The sequence below is a fragment of the Cetorhinus maximus genome, chromosome 18 (genome assembly GCF_964194155.1).
Source record: "Cetorhinus maximus chromosome 18, sCetMax3.hap1.1, whole genome shotgun sequence".
Lineage (NCBI taxonomy): Eukaryota > Metazoa > Chordata > Chondrichthyes > Lamniformes > Cetorhinidae > Cetorhinus > Cetorhinus maximus.
In genome coordinates, this window is record NC_135896.1 from 60,822,053 (window position 1) to 60,845,941 (window position 23,889).

General features: G+C 41.3%; 1 protein-coding gene across 6 annotated transcripts in view; it reads right to left on the bottom strand.

The window, feature by feature from the left end:
• The window catches only part of ralgapa1 (Ral GTPase activating protein catalytic subunit alpha 1), a 259,513-nt gene that overhangs the window by 85,761 nt on the left and 149,863 nt on the right, over positions 1-23,889 (bottom strand). For all 6 annotated transcript variants that reach the window (XM_078562768.1, XM_078562766.1, XM_078562765.1 and 3 more), the window contains 4 exons: positions 16,383-16,556; positions 14,354-14,506; positions 13,786-13,979; positions 2,360-2,458 (listed from right to left, as the gene is read on the bottom strand). In XM_078562768.1, the coding sequence (XP_078418894.1) occupies positions 2,360-2,458; positions 13,786-13,979; positions 14,354-14,506; positions 16,383-16,556 (620 nt within the window). The remainder of the gene's footprint in view (positions 1-2,359; positions 2,459-13,785; positions 13,980-14,353; positions 14,507-16,382; positions 16,557-23,889) is intronic.

The window sequence follows — 23,889 nt, forward strand, 5'->3', positions numbered from 1 at the left end:
GCTCGAAGGTACTAAAAATGAGAATTATGCTGGTAGTTATGTATTAAATGCAGTTGGCTAGTTAAAGACAATATAAGACTTTGAAAACATACACTCCTTAAAAATTTGAATCATCACTAAAAACAAAACGAATGCAGGACGATTATGGGCTACAAGTGGCAACATCATGACAAACTTCTATGCATATATCGCCTTTAACAAAATAAAATATTCCGAGATGCTACACAGGAGCATTATGGAACAAAATTATCCAAAATACTCAAGACACAAGCTGATATCTGGGCAGATGGCCAAAAGATTAATCAAAGAGGTGGGTTTTAAGGAGCATCTTAAAGGAGGAACAAGAGGTACAGAGGCAGAGTCGTTTAGGAAGGGAATTCTGGAGCTTCGGGCCTAGGCAACTGTAGGCACAGCCAAAAATGATACAGCAATTAAAATTGAGGACGCTCAACAGGCTAGAATTAGGTGAGTTCAGATATCCGAGGGCTGTAGGGCAGAAAGAGATCATAGAAATTGAAAGCAAGGAGAATTTTAAAATTGAGGCGTTGCTTGACCAGTTGCACCGTTGCACCGACCAGTGCAAGTCGGTGAGCACTAGGGTGTTGGGTGAAGCGCATTTCGGGGAACTCTCTCTTAACATATGAGTTAAACTTGTTCCTTAAAGTGTCAAGACAACTGTCACATAACCAATTACTAAACCAGAGTTTTAAGAACACAATTAAAATTTGAAAGGAGAAAAACCTGAGCCTGGATGGACATTGAAACTGTTGGTGCTTGCTGTCAAAATAACTGAAACTGACAACTTCTGGAGGCTGCACACACATTTTAATGAGAAAATTCAGAAGTTGTTCCAGGCTCCCTGCTCCTCCAGAGGGTACGCTGTTGAAGTTTCTGCAGGCAGCAATCTTCAGAAATCACAGATCTGACAGGAACTTCCCCTTTTAATTTAATATCACTGTTTAAAAAAACCCCTGAAAAAGTTACACCTTGTTAATGAGAAGTAACTGAATGTTTAAACCACGTACTGAGTCAGGCCCTGTAAAACTAATTTTACATTTGTGTAGCGCAAAGTTTTTCCATTATGATAATCCCATACATTTTAAATAGAATTTTTTAATGATATTTCAGCTTCTGATTTTTATGTCTGAATCTTTATTTCACTCACTACATTATGAAAAGTGAAGGATAATCAGTGCATTTTACTTCTTAGTTTTCTGTCTAAGAATTGTTCAATGTGATTGGTTGCCTATCCTGCTTTATGACATTGCTGTTGTTGAACTCTTGGAGATACCCTTGACTTTGTGTCAGATTCAAATTAACTTTGGGGAAAGGTGAAATCCAAGCTACAGAGATCACTAGATCTTTGTGGACAGGTCTCTTAAGAGGTCAGTGTGAAAGCCGCTTTGCCATGATGAGAATATCTGGGCCCTGGTAAATGCAACTTAAAGAATGAAAGTGCCTTTATGTAGCACCTTTCAAGTCCTGAGGGCTTCCCAAAATAAATTATATGTTGTAGGTAAACACAGTGGCTAATTTTCGCAGAGCAGGGTCTGACTAAAGGCAAATGACCAACTAGTTAATTTATTTTTGGCAGTGTTGATAGAGAGATAAATGATAAAAGACTTGCACTTTTTAACTGACTGCAAAGCATTCTAAAGTAAGCACTTTATGTGAAGTCACTGTTGTAACGTAGGAAATGCAGCAGCCAATTTGTGCACAGCAAAGCCATCAAACAGCAATATGATAACAACCAGATATGTTTTAGTGACATTGATGGAGGGATAAATATGACCAGGAAACTAAGGAAAGCTTCCCTGTTCTTCCTCAAAAAATGTTATAAGATGTTATACCAATCTGAGAGGGCAGATTGTTTAAAGTTTCTGTTTAAAGTCTCAACTGAAAAACAGCAGCTCTGACAGTATATGCTCTTCAGTACTGCATTGAAGTGTCAGTCTAGATTTTGTGCTCAAATCTCTGGAATTAGGCTTTGCACTCACAACCTTCTAACTCATAAGCGAGAGTGCTGCCAACTGAGCCACAGCCAGGACACTGATGACACTTATCCACAAGAGCAAGAGAAGCTCTTTACAATCAGTGCCATCACTTCACCTGAGGCTGATGGTTTAATAGCTCATCTGGAAAATAAAGCAACCAGTTTTGTACTTTGGAAGTCTTGCATTTAACATATGCCTCCTGATTTAAAGGTGAGAATGCTACCACTAAGTCAAGGCCAATGATCACTGAAAGCACAACCTAAAATTTCTGAATGCATTGAGGGCTCATTCGGTACATGTATTCACTGATAGAAATAATGTGAAAAATAGATCATTCATCTTTTAGAAACAACATCTTAACTTACCTTAAAAAGCCAAGGAGTTAGAATTCTGAGAGGTGGTATCAAAACTGGAGGAGGTGGGGATGTGTGATTGTCTATTGTAATTCCAAGATTATCTCTCACCTTTAAAGAAAGGAAATTGAGTTTTGACAAAAACAAATCTAAAATGTGGTTTTATGTTAAATTGGACAACACTACCTAAATGGGAACATTTCACATAGCAAAGAATTCAAGATTAATACTTTAGGTACAAATTATATTTATTCATTTTGTGTACAAAAATACTATGGCTAAATTCTAAATGTTTACAAAGCAAACTATTTAATTTTTTTAAAAAAAAGCTAACAGTTTGACTTGTGCAGTGCTTGCACAACTTAACCTGTATAAAATTACTATCTCCAAATGCTGCACATGGCGACTTGGAACACAGGAACTGGTAGACAAGGAAAGACCACGGTCCATCTAGCTCACCGTTTACCATCTTGTTAGTAATTTGATACACCAGTGGTGTTGTTGATCAATCAAGGCAATCAATCTCTATCAATTCACCTAAAACAGACCCAGACCCAAGACGAGGAAACCCCCACTGGTGCAAAGCTTTGGAGACCATAGGTCTATGTCACCTGTTCCTCTCAAAACATACTATATTCACCATATGTCGTGTCTTAGATTACTGTCACACTGTATCCCAAAATATTATTTTCTCAAAGAAAGATTTCCAAGTTGGCTTTGAATTAATCAAAACTACCTGCTTCACCGTCTCTCCAGGAAGCCTGTTCTGTGGACTTACCACTCTCAAACTAAAATAATGTTCATGCAGATTAGTTTCGAATTTACCCTCTTATAAGCATAGGCTGTCCTCTGGTTCCACTATTCTGGAGGAGTTATCAATATCATCTACAATACCTACTCCCACCAATGCTCAATTCAGGTTCTGTCAGGATAACTCAGCTCTAGACCTCATCATTATCTTAATCCAGACATGGATTGCAAGAATTAAAAGCGAGAGGAGAAGCGAGAGCAACTGTCTTAACATCAAGGTGACATTTAGCCAATTATGACATTAAGGAACCTGATAAAACAGATTAATGGGAATAACAGACAAAATCCTCTACTGTTCAGACTTTTACCAGATACAGAGGGGAATCACTGCAGCCTCAGATCATCATTGCAAAAGTTCTTCAAGGCAACAACCTCAACCCAACCACTTTCAGCGATTTTATTTCTTCCTTTCTCTCTATCATAAAAGTGGTGCTATTAACTGATTATTTTACAGTGTTCTGCTCCAATTAGAACTCCTGTAAGAATATAGTTGCTTATGTCACAATACAATAGGACTTGCGCTGACTCGCAGCAACGTTTGTGCACTGTAGGTGCCAAGCAATGACCATCTTTGACAAGAAAAGCCAAACCATCTCCCCTTGATCTTCGACTGCACCACTATAAATGACTCCTCCAACATTATCATTGGGTCACCATTTACTAAAAGCTTAATTTGATCAACCATAGCTCGACAGTGGTGCTGACAGATTCAAAAGGGGTTTGGATAAGCACTTGTAGAAAAAAAACATTTGCAAGGTGTGGGGAAGGGCAGGGAATAGGACCAACTGAGGTGTTTAGCATAGAGCTGGCATGGATATGACAGGCCAAATGGCCTCCTTCTATGCTGCAACTATTCTTTGATTCTATTACAAGGCTGCTACAGAAGTTGGACACTCAGCGATAACTGGTTCACCTCCTGATCCCTGAATACCTCTCTACCATCTACAAGGCCAAAATCAGAAAGTTAATAGGATTCTCACTTCCTGTCTAGATGGGTGTAGCCAAGGAATACTCATCCAGGACAGATGAGCCTACTCAAATAGCACCCTGTCACTGACACCCACCCGCCCCGTACACTCTGGCCACAGTATAAACTAGCTACAGTATGTTCTGCGCAACTCATCAGATTAACTTCACTGGGCTCCAAGCCCTTGGAACACTACCATTAAACAGAACAAAAACAGCAAACATTGTTAGGACTTCACCTGCAAGTTATGCACTATCCTGATTTTGACAAACATCACAGTTTCTTCAACTTCACTGGGTCAAATTCTCGCAATGCCCTGATGGCTGCACCATCGCTATGATGTTTGCAGTGTATATAGACAATCCATGACCACATCCTCATGCCAATGAGAAATGGACAATAAATGTGGCTTTTCCTGCATCACCCACAACCCAATAATGAATTAAAAAAATAAAAGCATCATCTTGTTTGGCTGAGTAGCCTCTTTAGGATTACACTGCTCACTTTAACAGAGAAAGGTCGAGGGGAAAAAAAAGTGCTGTGATAAGCAAATTACAGTCAATAGCCACCTCAATCATATCATCAAAAGCTGAAACAAATACTCTCATATGATTGCTTATGTCCCTAATATTTAGGTGTTAGTCTGACATTCATTCATCCACATCCAGCAGGGATAGCAATCAGAAGGGGGATCGAGGCCTTGGTTTCTTTTCCCCTTCCCCAACTCAGAGAAGCTGAGGTCAGTTGCAGCATTTCTGCAGACATGGATGATGAGCAGAGTAATTGCCAATAAAGTTTCTAATTTGTTCTGGGAAGGTGCAAAATAAGGCTGTGCCGAGCATTCATCCTGTTTAGGCTATTTTTTTTAAATACAGCCACATGCAAGGGTGCCATGACTAACCAAGACACCAAGTTTGCATCAAGGTTTTAAACAAGTTTGAAAGTTCTTCAATTCAACAAAAACACAAAGTTAACTGTGTCCATATGTGGCAAAAGTTTTAGGTTATTCTGGAACACTTTGAAGTCTCGGAAAAAAAAAAGTAGGGACTTATAAGCTTGAACTAAATCAAAGTTCAGCACTAGCTAATACTTCACCATCTGAATCCTGATATGACAGCAATGAGTGTTGGTTTGCAACTTAACTGAAAATTACCAAGTATATACATATGAAGCACTTTCCACAAATTCAACAACTAACCAAAGTATGTCACTTCGTATCAATAAAGCTAGGTCTGCTTTTACTAGAATGAAGAAGTGATTGTGGAACTAGCTGGCATCTGAAGCTGAAAATTAAAGTTTACTATATAGCCACGATTATTTCTGCAACATGTAGTTAAATTTACTGCAATTCAAAAATTTTGCAGATCTCATGTGATGGCTCCACAGTTTCTGTCACAAGCCTGGATAAACACAGCAAATACTGCAGGCCAGAAACCATGGTGGGCTGGCAATGTGGCCAGAATAGGCAACAATAGGTTGCTGAACTTGGCCTTTTAAATCTGGTCAAAAGGCAGCAATTGCTCATGAGATGACCAGCAGCAAGGATATCTTGAAAGGCAACCCAAGGGATAGCCCCATTTTCATTGAGCCTTGTCAAAAGACCATGCTAAAAGACAGAATTGCAACCTACAAGAATAGCTTCAAAACATTAGAAAGTCTAAGATCTTTCAAAAAAGGCAAACAGGAAAGTACAAAACTTAGCCTCCAATCAATCTATGATGTACGTGATCAAACATGCGTGTCACCTGCTGAATTTGTCACCTTTGAGGCCATAAACATAGTTGACTTATTATCCAACACCGGTGACTGTCAGTGTCAACATAACAGCCGCCACCCCACTCCAACTCCAAAAGCCGAACTACTTCCGTGATCCTGGAGCCGACCCCCAACTCAAAGCACAAAAACATTTTAGCGTATTGTAAGACAGTACAGATCCTGCAGCAGATGCAATGACAAGGTACTATCCCAACCTGCTGCAGCTTCCTGCCTATTTGCTCTACCTTTCAGTTATCCATGACCAGAATTTTTAGCTCGTCGGTTGGCCGCACGCACACCCCGAAAGAGCGTAAAATGGCACGCAGTGACGTCAGGCGAGTGTCCCAACGTCATCGCGCACTTGCGTGATATTTCGGTCGGTGGGTGCGTGCCGGGAATCGATAGTGTGCCCGCTGACAATTTACAGGCCTATTAAGGCCATTAAAGTTACAGCTGAATTAAACTTATCACTGCACATCCAACCTTACAGTTGGCGGGCAGACGAAAAGGCCAAGCGGCCTTTGCATTTTTTTAGGAAACCTCATCCATAAAAATAAAATAAAAATTTTAACATTTCATTAATAATATGTCCCTGCTCATGTGACAGTCACATGAGGGGAGATACTTTGACACCTTAAAGTTCTTTATTTTAATTTTTTTATATCTTCATCTCCCTGAGGCAGCTCTGTGCCTCAGGGAGCTTTTCCTGTGCACACCTGCGCGAAGTTCCCTGCTCACCCTCCCCCCACACAGGCAGCGCTGAGCACTGCAACACACGGTTCATGCTGTGAAATTGCGGTCGGGCCCCAATCGCGGATGGCGGTCAGCTTCCCAACTGCTTCCACCCGCCCCCACCAAGCCTGCCCAATAAGGACAAAATTCTGCCCCATATCTTGAGCTTAGCCTGTCGCCAATGCATCTGTCCATGGCAGCATTGATAGGAGTGACTACCACATGGTCCTTGTGGAGACAAAGTCCCTCCTTCACATTAAGGATACTATCCATCATGTTGTGTGGCACCACCAACCATGCTAAATGGGATAGATTTTGAACAGATCTAGCAACTCAAAACCGGGATTCCATGAGGTGCTCTGGGCCATCAGCAGCACAATTATATTCAACCACAATCTGAAACCCTATGGCTTGGCATAACTACCACTCACTCTACCATTACCATCAAGCCAGGGGATTAACCTTGGTTCAATAAAGGGTACAGGAGGGCATGCCAGAGCAGCACCGGGCATACCTAAAGATGTGGTGTCAACCTGGTGAAATAACAACACAGGATTACTTGCATGCTGAACAGCCTGAGCAATATCCGATAGACCGAGATAAGCGATCCCCCGGCCGATGCATCAGATCTAAGCTCTGCAGCTCCTGCCACATCCAGTTGTGAATGGTGGTGGATAACTGAACAACTAACAGGAGGAGGAGGCATCACAAATATCCCCATCCTCAATGCATCAGTGTGAAAGACAAGGCTGAAACATTTGCAACCATCTTCAACCAGGAAGAAGTGCCAGGCAAATGAACCATCTCAACCTCCTCCTGAGGTCTGCAGCATTACAGACAAAAGTCATTAGTCAATTCAATTCACTTCATGTGCTATCAAGAAACGGTTGAAGTCACTGGATACTGCAAAGGCTATGGGCCCTGATGACATTCCGGCAATACTAATGAAGATTTGTGCTCCAGAAACAGCTGTGCCCCTAGCCAAGCTGTTGTAGTTCAGCTGCAACACTGGCATCTACCCAGCAATGTGGGAAATTGCCCAGGTATGTCCTGTCCACAAAAAGCAGGGCAGTTACCGCAGCATCATCTACTCTGAACAAAGTGATGGAATAATAGAAAGTGTCAATGATAGCGCTATCAAGGGGCACCTACATACTCAGCAATAACCTGTTCACTGATGCTCAATTTGGGTTCCGCCAGGGCCACTCAGTTCCTGACTTCATTACAACCTTGGTTCAAACATGGACAAAAGAGCTGAACTCAAGAAATGGGGTGAGTGTGACAGCCCTTGACACCAGGGCAGCATTTGACTGAGTGTGGTATCAAAGAGTCCTAGCAAAACTGGATTAAACAATGGGAATCTGGGGGGGAAACTCCCCACTAGTTGTAAACATACCTAGCACAAAAGATGGTGATTGTGGTTGTTGGAAATTAATCATCTCAGTCCTGGGATATCGCTGCATAAGTTCCTCAGGGTAGTGTCTTGCCCTATAGGCCCAACCACCTTCAGCAACCTTATCAATGCCCTTTCCCACATTATAATGTCAGAAGTGGAGATGTTTGCTGATGATTGTGAATATTTAACACCTTTTAATACTCCTCAAATAATGAAGCATTCAATATGCAGCAAGACCTGGACAATATTCAGCTTGAACTTATAAGTGGCAAGTAATATTTGTGCCACCTAAGTGCCAGGCAATGACCAACTCCAACAAGACAGAATCTAACCATCTCATCTTGACATTCAATGGCATTCAGATCACTGAATCCCCCACTATCAACATTCTGTGGGTTACCATTGACCAGAAACTTAACTGGACAGGCATATAAACGTAGCAGCAACGAAAGCAGGTCAGAGGCTAGGAATCATGTGGCGTGTAACTCATTTCCTGACTCCACAAACCCTGTCCACCATTTGCAAGGCACAAGTCAGGAGTGTGATGGAATACCTTCCACTTGCCTGGTTGAGTGCAGCTCCAACAACACTCAAGCTTAACATCATCCAGGACAAAATAACCCACTTGATTGGCACCCCACCACCACCGATGCACAGCCGCAGCAACGTGCACCAGAAACAAGATGCGCAGGAGCAACTTACCAAGGCCCTCTGACAGCATCTTCCAAACCCATAACCTACCATGTAGAAGGACAAGAGCAGCAGGTGCATGGGGACAGCACCACCTGCAAGCTCCCCTCCAAACCAAACACTATTCTGACTTTTTTTTTAAAATTCATCCACGGAATGTGGGCTTTGCTGGCTGGGCCAGCATTTATTGCCCATCCCTAGTTGCCCTTGAGAAGGTGGTGGTGTGCTGCCTTCTTGAACCGCTGCAGTCCATGTGGTGTAGGTACACCCACAGTGCTGTTAGGAAGGGAGTTCCAGGATTTTGACCCAGCGACAGTGAAGGAACAGCAAATATATTCCTAAGTCAGAATGGTGAGTGGCTTGGAGGGGAACTTCCAAGTGGTGGTGTTCCCATCCATCTGCTGCCCTTGTCCTTCTAGATGGTAGTGGTCGTGGGTTTGGAAGGTGCTGTGGAAGGAGCCCTGGTGAATTCCTGCAGTGCATCTTGTAGATAGTACACACTGCTGCTACTGTACGTTGGTGGTGGAGGGAGTGAATGTTTGTGGATGTGGTGCCAATCAAGTGGGCTGCTTTGTCCTGGACGGTGTCAAGCTTCGAGTGTTGTGGGAGCTGCCCTCAACCATGCAAGTGGGGAGTAATCCATCACACTCCTGACTTGTGCCTTGTAGATGGTGGACAAGCTTTGAGGAATCAGGAGAAGAGTTACTCATCACAGGATTCCAAGCCTTTGACCTGCTCTTGTAGCCACAGTATTTACATGGCTGGTCCAGTTCAGTTTCTGGTCAATGGTGACACCCAGGATGTTGATAGTGGGGGATTCAGTGACGATAATGCCATTGAACAGCAAGGGGCGATGGTTGGATTCTCTCTTGTTGGAGATGGTCATTGCCTGACACTTTTGTGGCACGAATGTTACTTGCCACTTGTCAGCACAAGCCTGGATATTGTTTAGGTCTTGCTATATTTGGACATGGATGCTTCAGTATCTGAGGAGTTGTGAATGGTGAACATTGTGCAATCATCAGCGAACATCCCCACTTCTGACCTTATGATGGAAGGAAGGTCATTGATGAAGCAGCTGAAGATGGTTGGACTGAGGACACTACGCTGAGAAACTCCTGCAGTGATGTCCTGGAGCTGAGGTGATTGACCTGCAATAACCAGAACCATCTTCTTTTGTGCTAGGTATGACTCCAACCAGAGAAGAGTTCTCCCCCGCACCTACCGATTCCCACTGATTCCAGTCTTGCTAGGGCTCCTTGATGCCACACTCAAATGCTGCCTTGATGTCAAGGGCAGTCACTCTCACCTCACCTTGGGAGTTCAGCTCTTTTGCTCGTGTTTGAACCAAGGCTGTAATGAGGTCAAATTGGGCGACAGCGAGCAGGTTATTGCTAAGCAAGTGCCGTTTGATAGTACCGTTGATGACCCCTTCCATTACTTTACTTATGATTGAGAGTAGACTGATGAGGTGGTAATTGGCCAGATTGGATTTGTCCTGCTTTTTGTGTACAGGACACACCTGGGCAATTTTCCACATAGCCGGGTAGATGCCAGTGTTGTAGCTGTACTGGAACAGCTTGGCTAGGGGCGCGGCAAGTTCTGGAGCACAAGTCTTCAATACTACTGCCGGAATATTGTCAGGGCCCATAACCTTTGTACTGTCCAGTGCCTTCAGCCGTTTATTGATATCATGTGGGGTGAATCGAATTGGCTGAAGACTGGCACCTGTGATGCTAGGGACCTCCGGAGGAGGCTGAGGTGGATCATCCACTCGGTCCTTCTGGCTGTAAATTGTAGCAAATGTTTCAGCCTTATCTTTTGCACTGATGTGCTGGGCTCCTCCACCAGTGAGAATGGGGACATTTGCGAAGCCTCCTCCTCCACTGAGTTGTTTAATTGACTATCCTGACTTGGAACTATATCGCTGTTCCTTCACTGTCACTGGGTCAAAATCCTGGAACTTTCTTCCTAACAGTACTGTGGGTGCACCTACACCACATGGACTGCAGCAGTTTAAGCTCACCACCACCTTCTCAAGGGCAATTAGGGAACGGCAAGACATCTACATCCAGTGAACAAATAAAATTTTTTAAAACTCTCAGTATCATACCTTACAGCTAATTCCCCAGGTTCTTCCATCAACATTCATACAGAAGTAAAATACTGCAGCTCCTGGAAATCTGCAATAAAAACAGGAAATGCTGAAAATGCTCAGAAGGTCAGGCAGTGTTGCTGGAGATGGAAAGTTAGTTAACGTTGTTGATCGATGATATTTCATAAGCTCAACATGAATTCTGTTTCTCTGTATAGATGCTGCCTGGTCTGCTGAGTATTTCCAGCATGTTCTGTTTTATTATCCTCAATAAACATTCCTTGGTATATTGTATCCCACCAGGGGTGGCAACAGAGTGTATATGCAGTCAGGAGGGAGTGGCCTGGAATCCTCAACTCCAGAGCACATGAAGTCTCATGGCTAAGGCCAAACATAAGCAAGGAAACCTCCTGCTGATTACCACCTACTGCTCTCCCTCAGGTGATGAATCAGCACTCTTCCATGTTGAATACCACTTGGAAGGTGCACTGAAAGGAGCAGGGCGCAGAATGTACTCTGGATGGGGGCTTCAAATGACCGTTACCAAGAATGGCTCGATACCATGACTACTGACCGAACTGGCACAGTCCTGAAGAGCACCGCTGTCAGGCTGTGCCACGAGTGAAAAACCTCGTCCTCAACAATCTACCTGATACAGATGCACCTGTCCTTCACGGTATTGGAAAGAGTGAAAATGCACAGCCCATTTTCACACCGAGGACAGCCTCCATCATGCTGTGTGGCAGAACCACCGTGCTAAATAAGATAGGTTAAGAACAGATACAGCACCTTATGAGGCCTTGTGGGCCATTAGCAGAATTGTATTCCATTAAAATCTGCAACCTCCTGACCTGGCATATTCCTCATTGTACTACTGGCATCAAGTCAGGGAACCAACCCTAGTTCAAAGAGGAGTGCAGAAGATTATGCCAGGGGCAGTACCAGGCAGACCTAAAAATGAGGTGCCAACTTGGTAAAGCTAGAACACAGCACTACATACTTGCTAAACAAAGGAAACAGCATGATAGACAGCTAAGCAATCCAACAACCAACAAGATCAAAGCTCTGCAATCCTGCCATGTCCAGTCATGAACAGTGGTGGATAATTTCACAACTAACAGGAGGAGGGAGCTCCAGGAACATTACCATGTTCAAATGATGGCAGAGCCCAGCACTTAAGTGCAAAAGTCAAGGCTGAAGCATTTGCAACTATCTTCAACCAGAAGTATCGAGTAGATGATGCTTCTCAGCCTGTTCCTGAGGTCCCCAGCATCACAGATGCCAGTGCATTAGCCAATTCAATTCGTTCCACGTAATATGAAGAAATAGCTGAAGGCATTAGATAGAGTAAAGTATATGGGCATCTACCCAATAATTAAAAATAGTTTAAAAATGCCTAGTTACGTCCTGTCCACAAAAACAGAGCAAATTCAATCTAGTCAGTTACAGCCCTATCAGTCTATTTTCAATCATCAGAAACTCGATGGAAGGTTGATGGTGCTAAGCACACCAGCTCACCATAATCTGTTCAACGATGCTTAGTTTGAGCTCAGCCAGGATCACTTGACTCCATATCTCATTATAACCTTGCTTCAAACATGACAAAAAAGCTTAATTCAAGAGGCAAGGTGAGAGCAGCTGCCCTTGACATCATGGCAACATTTGACTGTCTGTGGCATCAAAAAGCCCAAGTAAAGTTGAAGTCAATGGAATAGTGGGAAAACTCCATTGGCTGGAGTCATACCCAGCACAAAAGGTGGTTATGGCTGTGAGGGGCCAATCATCTCAACAGCAGGAGTTCTTCAGGGTACAGTCCTAGGTCCAATATCATCAGCTGCTTCAATTACCTTTTCTCCAATATAAGGTCAGAAGTGGGGATGTTTGCTGATGATTATATGAGAGAGAGTATTCAGTAGTATTTGCAACTTCTCAGATAATGGAAGCAGTCCATGACTGCATGCAGCATTATCTGGACAACATCTCAGGCTTGGGCTGACAGGTGGCAAGTAATATTTGTGCCACACAGGTGCTAGTCAATGAGTATCTTCAGAAAAGGCTATCACCGTCCCTTGACATTCAATGACATATGCATTGCTGAATTCCCCACCATCAATATTCTGGGGTCACCAGTGATTAGAAACATAACCGAAGTAGCCACAGAAATGCTGTGACTAAAAAAGCAGGCCAAAGACAGGGTATTCCGTGGTGAGCAACTCACCTCTTGATTCTCCAAAGCCTTTCCACCATTTATAAGGCATAGGTCAGAAATGTGATGAAATACTCTCCACTTGCTTGGATGAGTGCAGCTCAAACAACATTCAAGGAACTTAAGCTTGACACCATCCAGAACATAGTGGCCTGCTTGATTGGCACCCCATCCACCATCTTGAATATTCAATCCCTTCATTACCAATGTAACACAGCTGCAGCGTGTATAACTCAAGTAGCACTGGAAGCAACTCAAGGCTTCTTCAATACTGCTCCCAAACCCATGACATCTACTATCTGGAAGCAGAAGAGCAGCAGGAGCATGGGGGCATCCTGAGTTGGAAATATATTGCCATTCATTCATTGTCAGTGGTCAACATCCTGGGTACTCTTTACTTTACAGCATTGTGAAAGGGGGTTACCTTTACCACGTGGACTGCAGTGGATTATGACTGCAATTCACAATCACCTTCTTGAACAATTACGAATGGGCAGTAAATGTTGGCCTTACAAGTGACACTTGCATCCTGTCAATGAGTCCAGAAATTTTTTTTTAAAACACATTTCTATGAAATTAAAACACATTACCTTGGGTTGCTAAAACACATTGCCTACTAAACCTCGGGTTGCTATCATAACTTTTAATCTATAAATAACTGCTGTGCACTACTTATTGTCTATGTATTTATTCAGGATAGGCACAACATCAAAAATTATATATGTGGAAAGTTGATGCCATAGTCGCACTGCTAATCTTTGCAAGCAAAATTAAATTAACTGCTTACCTTGGCCAGGTTCTGCCATAGTTCACATAAATAGTCAAAGACTTGTGCATGAATTTCAGGATCCTTAATGCAGTTGACATCTCCCAAAATACCAAGCATTCTTCTCCACATAACTGTCGCAACATCTTCATGCCATCCTTTAAGACTCCCTCCTGCCATCACACTGCAATCTTCATTTGGAAACTCACTATTTTCTGCTCAATACAACATTTAAAGTTATACAACAAGCGATTCTAATTTACACAATTTAATTCAACCTCAAAACACATGCACAAAGTGATCCATAAAGTTAAAATTTAAGTATGTTGAAAATATCACTGTATAGAAACTAATGCCATCAACACAGTATGAATTGCACTAAGCTCTTGTTCTAAAATAAAATTGACCACACTACAGCTTCTTTACTGAGAATCTTGAATATCTTACCAGTCAAACAATCGCACAAAAAATAGACATATACATGTTGCTTAATGTGTCGCATATTAGCAGTTTCCTTTGTGGGATCAAGATTAAAAGTTTGGAACAAGGTGCACATTAACTTTAAGTTAATTAACCATGAAAGTAATACCCAAATCATCAGGCGTCTGCAAGACTGAATGATGCAGTTTTTCATCTAGTGGTAAATCTTTTTGCTCCACATGATCAGCATTCAAAGTGGATGGAGAAGGTGTCTGAGATCTTGAACAAGTGTTTGAATGGGTTGGAGAAGCACTTTCAGAGCCTAAAGAATATTAAAAAAAAATCTATACTAACAGAGGAGACTACAATAATAAGCAAAAACTGAAATTGAAAACAAGGCAATAGATGACATATCATTTTGTAACAACAAAGCACCATCAATATCCCCATATATATAAAAAATGTTAAGACAAAAAAAAAACTATGCAGGACTTCAGTGTCTGCATATAACTTAGAACAACTGTCAAAACACCAACAAGACAGGTTCTATTTTAAGGCTGTTTCGTTTTCTTTTAATTTCAAGAATATTCACTGACAGAATTTTCTGGCATGAATCACTCAATTCATTATACTTTATTCTCAAGAAATTGAGTTTATAACATTGTATTTATCACAAGCAAGGCACTAATCTTTTATTCTAGTGCACATAATTATTTGAATTGTATGCAAGTTCAATGGAAATATAATGCCAGTCCGTCTTAGGCCATGTTAGGCAGTTTGTATTTTTGATAAATACTGGCTCCAAAAAATATTCTTCGAAGCGTCTTGTGTTTGGTATCTTATTTCTACAAAATGCAACTTACCCAGTTTCCAGAAGGGTAAGAAACAGTGATAGTATAATATATTGGGATCAATATGGCAGAGAAATTATATTGATAAGTCTACATTTCTTTTTTTATGCAGGAAGGTAACACAATCTGGGCCACAGATTTCTCCACAACCAAAAGTCATCATTGTGCAACTGAGTTAATAGGGAAAAGCAAAATATCACAGATGCTGGAAATCCAAAATAAAAAAAAACAGAAAATGCTGGAAACATTCAGCAGGTCTAATAACTCTCTCACTCGACAGAACTGATAAAAAGTCACAGACCTGAAGCATTAACTGTTTCTCTCTCCACAGATGCTGCCTGGTCTGCTGAATGTTTCCATCATTTTCTATTTTTATGCTGAATTAATAGGGAATGCACATTTGCAGATAATATCCCCAGAACAGAAGATGCAATGTTCACTCAGAGCACAGAGCTGGATTTAGCAATGTTTTCCAAAACTTAATTCACAGCAAACAGAAAAGTAATTTATTATTTTTGCCCGAGTTCCCTCCTATCATACTTGGTTACACAATTGATGCACGTCCCAAAATGATCAATACTATTGTCTTTACGGTGTCTCCAAAATGCTGTTCAGTTTTTCAATATAAAGAGAAAATAAAGCTGTTTTCAGTCTTTGTTCACTATAATAGCCTTCAGTCGTACATTCTCATGGCTGAATAAAATAATTCCTCTCTCCCGTTTCACAGATTTTACTCTAGCCCATTGCGGATGTCAGGACAAGTAACCCATTTCCTAAGAATCAGTCAAAGAAGGCCGCAACAATTTGCTGCAATGTCATCCCAAATGGCGAAGTGATATTGAGAACTAACTGGATTGGGCACACACAGTTGACTGGGAATACTTAATCTGCAGTATTCTATGGTGTAGCATGACTCTTTAAATTTCCATGCCTGCTTTTCTTTGGAGTAATTCAGTTACCAACACAGGATTTCCTCCTGTTTTCTTGAATTGGTACAATGATACAACAACTGCACGCACATTACTATTCCATCATTGTCACTTGGTCAAAATCCTGGAACTCACTACCTAATAGCACTGTGACTGTACCTACACAACACGGATTGCAGTGGTTCAGTAAGGTTGCTCACCACCACCTGCTCCAAGGCAATTAGACAGGGGCATTAAATATTGGCCTTACCAGTGATGCCCACTTCCCATGAATTGAATAAAAGTCTTGCTATTCATTCAGTGTTTACCACAAAGGAGTGGCAAGATTAAAAACAGATGCTTAAGACAAGTGAAGCAATAGGACACTGTGTTAAATGTTAACAGCTGATTTTTACCTTCCTCAGCAAGCAAAACACACCTGTGATTGTAACTGTGTCAGCAGAAGTGGTCTGCAGATTGAGGCTGCTAGTTTCGGAATCAATGTGCATAGCAGTTAAATTCGTCAATTCTTGCTCCGCATCTGTTTGCCGTGGTGCTCCTAGATCTGCTTCAGTGTATACAGTAGAAATGGTTTCACTGCCAAAGCTAAAGCCTACAACGGAACCAAAAATGATGACCATCATGAACCCCCTTTTTAAGCAAAAAGAAATCCTGAGCAAGTATGATCGAGAAGATTGTGCAAATCATATATTAAAAAAGCAGCAAAAATTTTTACTTTCTAGAGATGCAGAACAAAAAAAAACAAAAATGTTTGCAAAATGCTGGTTTTATAGAACCAAAATCACTTCACAACAATAAATAAAGCAGCTCAGCCAGTATTCTGAATATGCAGATGTCCATTCTGCCAGCTCAATAAGCATGCTCTTAAAAATTATGTTTTAGCCATTCTTCTAGCCAATCTTTTACTTTCTATTGCAGTCAACTGGATAAAGTTTTTTTCTGGGGTGGGGGTGGTGGTAATGAAAAGCAAATGAAGGGAAATACATGAACAATACTATTGTTTGAGCAGAAAGCTTTTAGAAAACCATTGCACAATTGACACATATGCAGTTCAGCATATCATCGAGAACAGCTAAACAGAAGCAGATGCAAAACTCCATAATTGGAAACTGAGGGAAGTTTTAGATGAGCAGATTTGGAGGGAAAATACATCCAATTTCTTGAACAAATCTACATAATACAAATTTTTCTTAATTTCTGCTACAGAAGTTATGGTACAGAAATTATTTGTAATGAACTTAACTATCAGACTTCTGAGCATCGAACTAACTACCTATACACTGCATAATATTTGTCATACAATGCACCTCAGCATCCATGTAAAGTAATCCAATAGTGCTGCACATGGTCTGTTCACACACCCTATAAAGCACAAGGAACTGCAGCATTGCGCCAGTTCATTTTGACCTGAACTTAAGCAAACAGGAACAAACTAGAAAATCCCAAGACCAATGCCACCACAGGGCTAGAGTAAACAGTTCAGCAGGATCTTGTGGAAGGAGGATATTCTTTGAAGAATGAAGATCAAACAAATTATTTTTCCGCCCTATTTAAGCTTTCGATGCACACCAAAGTAACACCAATTTGGGAGGGATTTGGGCGATGGTAGGTCCTTGTACAGTAGCCATAACATCAATTTCCATCACAAATATGACAGGCTTAATAGCATGCAACAGTCAAATCTAGATAAATGCTAGATCAAATTTAAATAGTGGATTACTCTATGTAGTAGCTTTGCAAATATCAATCACAACCTGACAAAAGTGCTCTTGAAGCTTTTAACTTGTGACTTTTAATCTACCTTTGCATAAAAAGCACTCAAGCTTCTATTTAACTATTTACTGTTGGATAATAGCAAACAAACTGATTATCAAGATGACGACTTCTATCTCGATCATAATTCATGTTTCAGAATATAACTTAGTTTTAGGAATTAAACTTCTAAATGCAAGATAAATAGAAAAGTCTGGCTAAGAAGCAGGTAAACAAATCTAATGTAAAGGTGAATCAAACAAGCCTAAGTTTAATTAACTTGTGCTTCTCTTACAAGGTCAGAGCTGACAGTAGAATAAAACTTGAACAATGAATGATCGATCCCCAAGCTTGTATTGGAGCCAGAAGGCCTAGAAAAATAGTAAGACTCCAAAAGCAATACAAATTATTTATATGAGTTACAGTATCAAAGAGTTGAGTTGAAGGTGAAATAATTTGGTTACATTTGTTTGAAACTATACTAAAGCATGCCATATCGTCATAAAGATGGGTTGTTTGGGGGAGGGGGGGTAGAAGGCTCTTTTGTTTAAGCTGTGTGCGCTTGCCGATGGAAGCAAGCAGTTCAGGAAGAGACAGAGGCAGTTGCAGTTTTGCTTTGGTGTAGACTGCATTTCATTCGATTAAGCATACCAACAGATGATTGTTAGTCAGGCCTGCACTTTAAACAGAAAAAAATACTAACTTTATTGTTCACCATGTGGAATGTGGGTGGGGCTCAGGCTCAGTTTGGGTTTGTGAGGGAAAAGCAGCTGGAAGATTTGCTTAGCTTGCAGTGAGAGGAAAAAATCTACAGTGGCGTTCACAGTGTCTTGTGCAAGAAGTCAGTTTGCAGTTAATTTGGAAGCAGTCAGCTTGGTCAGCCAGCTTGAAACAGGCAGAGAAATCATTTGCCAGGAGCTGGCAATTAGCTGTGGGATCAGCAGCTGTACAAAATCTGTGGAAGCAAAAGAGGGCCATTAGGAATCAGGAGTGTTCCTGATGTTCAAATCCCCAAGTAAGAATGCACTGAAGCCCAAGTTTGAGCTGAGAACTTCACAGTTGTAAGCTTTTGAAGAAGATTTGGAGAATCACTTAGCCAAAAGCTAATGGAAGGATCCCACATAATTTCATACCTTGGAGAATAGCTGGAACATGGAAGGAAAATCAAAGTGACTCCCAGAGGGCTATGGCATGCCTTTGGGTTGGTCCCTGAAGAAATGAATGAACCTTTGAGATTTCATAAAATAAGGGAATTATTGGGGGGTGGGAAGTAATAAGTAGAACTGAGTTTATAACATAAACCTTTATAAGCTATAGGTGCTAAAGTAATGGTGCTTGTTTTATTTAATTTCTTTTTGCATACAATCAAGTTTGTTTTTGTTTAGAAGTATGAAATCTTGTGGCATAGTTCTGTAAGTTAATTACTCAGTGTTCGAATTTCTCTAAACATTAAGGGTCTCTGGCGGGATTGCAACATTCTAAAATTGCTTTGTATTCAGACAGTAATTTGATGCCCTGCTTTCAAATAATGAAAATGTCTTTTCAGATTGGTGTGGTAGTAGATAAAAGCAATGGACTTATCCAAATCTATAAGAAGTTTAGTATCAACATTGAGTGTGTTCTAAACACCATCTAATCAGAATTCCCAATTAAATATAGATGATCTATAATCAGGGTTTGCAGTTTATGAGTTCTACAAGCTGAAACTACAAGCTAACAATCTAGTTGGAAAATATCCTACAAGGCATCACTGGGAGACTAGAAGATAGCTGAAACCACAAGAACTATGGTGGGAACCTTTCAGCATAGTCCTGCTTGGTCTTGATCACAGGCCTAAGAAATGAGTGAATTTATGGTAAAAAGCCCAGAACCCCTGCAAAAGAGATGTCCCTCTATTTGGCTTGGTCAATGGTCGATAAGGTGACTGAGAAAGAGTGCACGGCAGTCAGCATCTCCCTTTCAATGAGCAAGTGTTTGTCCAGCGGGTCTTGCCACATCCAACCTAGATGGACCCTCGCAGTTATATTTGTAAAATTAAATGCAACTGTACTTTAAGTCACAGTTGAAGTTCAGGAATCATACTGTACATAGTCATTTTTCCATGCTGGCTAAGAACCTGGAAAGTGACCACTCCCAATCTTCAATAGTGTCATTATAAAATGGCTCTTTTCATTCCTTGATCTACTGTTAGGACTGATCCCATTGACACTCATTCATCAGGACAGTTGGTCATTACTTCAGCTCACAGGAAAACAAGCAAAAGGACTGTATGAAAGTTATTGGTGGTGATCTATGCATGCTCTGCAGGAACAGTTCTATGGATCAAAGTACATTTAGATGTTGAGCCATTCATAAAATCATAAGAAATAGGAGTAGCTCATTTGGCCCCATCGAGCTTTCTCTGTCATTCAATAATATTATGGCTGATTTGATTGTGACCTTAACTCCATTTTCCTGCCTGCCCCCATAATCCTGTCAAAAATCTGTCTAACCCAGCCTTGAATATATTCAGTGTTGCAGATTCCACTGCTCTCTGGGAAAATGAATTCCAAAGACTAAGTAAGCAGGCCAAAACACAGTACAGGTGTGGTCTCACCAATGCCATATACAGTTGTAGCAAGACTTCTCTACTTTTATATTCCATTCCCCTGCTTTAAAGGCCAGCATTCCATTTGCTAACTAATTACTTGCTGTACCTCAATGCTAACTTTTTGTGATTCACGCACAAGGATACCCAGATTCCTCTGTTCTGTAGCATTCTGCAATCTCTCTCCATTTAAATAATATTCCTCTTTTCTATTCTTCCTGTCAAACTGCACCATCTCACATTTTCCCACATTATACTCCATCTGTCAAAATTTTACCCACTCACTTAACCTATCTATCCCTTTGTGTCCTCCGTATAACTTGGTTCTCCTACCGATCTTTGTATCATCAGTAAATTTGGCTACAATATAGTCAATCCCTTCATCCAAGTCATCAATATAGGTCATAAATAGTTGAGGTGCCAGCACTGATTGCTGCAGCACTCCACTAGTTACAGTTTGCCAACCTAAAAATGACCCATGTATCCCCATTCTTCCTGTTACTCCTCTATACAGGCTAATATGTCATCTCCAACACCATGAATTCTTATCTTGCGCAGTAACCTTTTATGTGGCACCTTATTGAATGCCTTTTGGAAATCCAAATACACAACATCTACTAGTTCCTCTCTATCCACCCTGCTTGGTGCATCCACAAAGGGCTCCAATAAATTTGTCAAACATGATTTCCCTTTCACAAAACCATATTGTCTCTGCCTGATTATATTATTATTTTCTAAATATCCTGTTACTACCCTCCTTAATAATGGATTCTAGCATTTTCCCAATGACAAATTGGTAGCTTCTATGACTCTAAATTTTTGGTCAAGTATTTCATCCTTGGGGGAGCTGATCATGGTGTTCTTCCTGCCCTCCGACAAAGGACTTTTCTTCGGAGCTGCTTATCATGGTCTTTTTCCTTATCCCCAATAAAGGATTGCCACTCTGAGTTGCTTGTGCAAACAAAAGAGAAATTCTCTCACGAATCCTGTTAAACTTTGTTGGCAATTGAACAGCGGATCTCAGGAGACAAATTGCAGCATTTCTCAAGCTTTATTTAAAATGCCTTCTTCAAGGCTGAGCAAATGATGTTTTGACCACTATGCTACTGAACTCCCATGGAGGTTATTTTACTGGGCTAGTAATCCACATGCCTGGATTAATGATCGGAAGATACAAGTTCAAATCCCACCACAACAGCTGGGGAATTTAAATAAATACGGAATGAAAAACTAATATCAGTAATGGTGACATGAAACTACTGATGCCCAATACTGTACTAAAGGGAGGGAAATCTATCGTTCTTACCTGGACTGAAGTGTGAGACCCATTTATAGTATTATGATTGACTATTAATTTCCTTCTGAAATGGCCTAGCAAGTTACTCAGTGCATAGGGATGGACATTAAATTCTGGCCTAGCCACTGCTGCCCACATCCCTCGAATGAATAAAAAAACTAATGTCTAATAGAGATAAAATATTTATGGCACAGACCATTTGGCAAATCGCAACTGTGCCAGTTAAAAAACGTACAGACTAATCTCACTTTCCAGGACTTGGTCTGTAGCCTTAGGGTTACAGCACTGTGAAGTGCATGTCCAAGTATTTTCGTAATTGCAATGAAATTTTCTGTCTCTACCGCCTTTTTAGGCAGTGAGTTCCAGATCTGAACTGAAACATTGGCCCAAATCTTCCGCAAAAGTTCTCCCAACTCAATGCTGCTCCGCATTTCTTCCGGGACCTTCAGAGTCCAGCTTTTCCAGAAATGCTAAACACATCATCCCTCAGAGAGCTCCACTTATGTGGTAGAATCAGGACACGTTCCCTTTTTACGGCACCAGCTGTGGTATGGTAAGTTTAAATGTCCAGTTTGAGTGTAGGTGGATAAATGGGCGAACAGGAATGAGAGTGGATGAATGGATAGGGTAGGTAGGTGTGTGAGTTAAGTGGATAAGGGGGTGGTGGGATAGTTGGGTTGTGGGGGTAGGCAGGTCAAGTTAGGAGGGGCAGTCTGGTAGTTGGGGGTGCTTAGTCAGGTTGGGGTGGCAGTGGAATGGTTGGAAGCTGTCAGGTCAGGAGTTTGTCGGGTCGGGTCGAGAGGGCTGGTCGGATTGAGTCTGGTCAGGAGGACAGTCGAGGAGTTAAGTTTAAGGGGAGGTGGTGGCGTAGTGGTATTGTCACTGGACTGGTTTATTCTAGAGGCCGGAGGGGGGGGCAATGCTCTGGGGACCCAGGTTCAAATCCCACAATGGCAGATGGTGAAATTTGAATTCAAAAATCTAGAATTGAAAGTCTGATGATGACCACAAAAAAACCATCTGGTTCACTAATATCCTTTAGGGAAGGAAATCTGCTGTGCTTACCTGGTCTGGCCGACATGTGACTCCAGACCCACTCTTAAAATTTCCTCTGAACAGGGAATTAGGGATGAGCAATAAATGCTGGCTGACCTAGCAAGCGATGCCCACATCCCATGAATGAATGAAAAAAAGAGATTTTGAGGGGCGGGAAAGAGAGCAGTTGTGTAGTTACCCAGAAGTTAGACGAGGCTTTTGTCTGTCTAACGTTTTCTGGGTAAATATCCAAGTAATTACATCAGAACTGTCTGAAGTTTCCGACTCTAACTGTCGGAGACATTTGCAGAAGGTCCCAAACAGCAGGGAGAATTGTCCATTGGAAGTTGAAACTTCCTGGGCAACTACCATGTGGGTCAAAGCGTCAGGACTTCTTCCACAGGCTCACATCTCAGTGGTAGGTCTGGCCTCCGGTGATCCAGAGACAAAAGATTTGGGCCATAAGCTCTATTTCTCTCTAAATAGATGCTGCCAGTCCTGCTATGTATTTCCAGCATTTTCCATATTTATTTCTGATGAAATGGTCATGTCATTCCAGATGCAGCTACAATCTCCCACTTGCAATTGAGGATCTGCATTGATTATTTTCTTCTTGTTTTTACCTTATATGATATTTAGCACCTGTGAGTTTCCAGTCTCAGAGTACAGCTAGCACATGCTGGCTCAGGTTTCACCACAATTTGCACTGGTGATTCTTGGGTATTAATTGCTGCTACGGAGTGCTGGGAACCAACAACCAGGAGTGGTCAGGCACATAAACCATAGTAACTCCGGATTCAAGAGACAAGAGTCATATTGGTGTTAAAATGTTAACTCTGTTTCTCTCTGCACAGATACTGCCAGACCTTTTGAGTTTTTCTAGTACTTTGTTTTTATTTAAAACAAATGACTGCATTGAAAATTCAATACATTTGTTAACTGAACAAGTTTTAGAACATGGCCTACAACTATGGAAATCAAAAATTTTGTTCCAATTCAAAGGAGATGCAACCTGAGGAATACAGAATACAACATTTTTAGCTGGGAAGAAACAAACAGGTGAGTGGTAAAATAGTACAGGTCCCTGAGATTTATAGGACACACAAATCATAGAATAGTACAACAGAGGAGACGACCATTCAGCCCATCGTGTCTGCACCACATAGAGATCTACATGTGGTCATTTTTCACATCAGGATGACGTTTTTAACCATTTTAACCAAGTTCAATTAGCTTTGGTTGAATCCTATAACA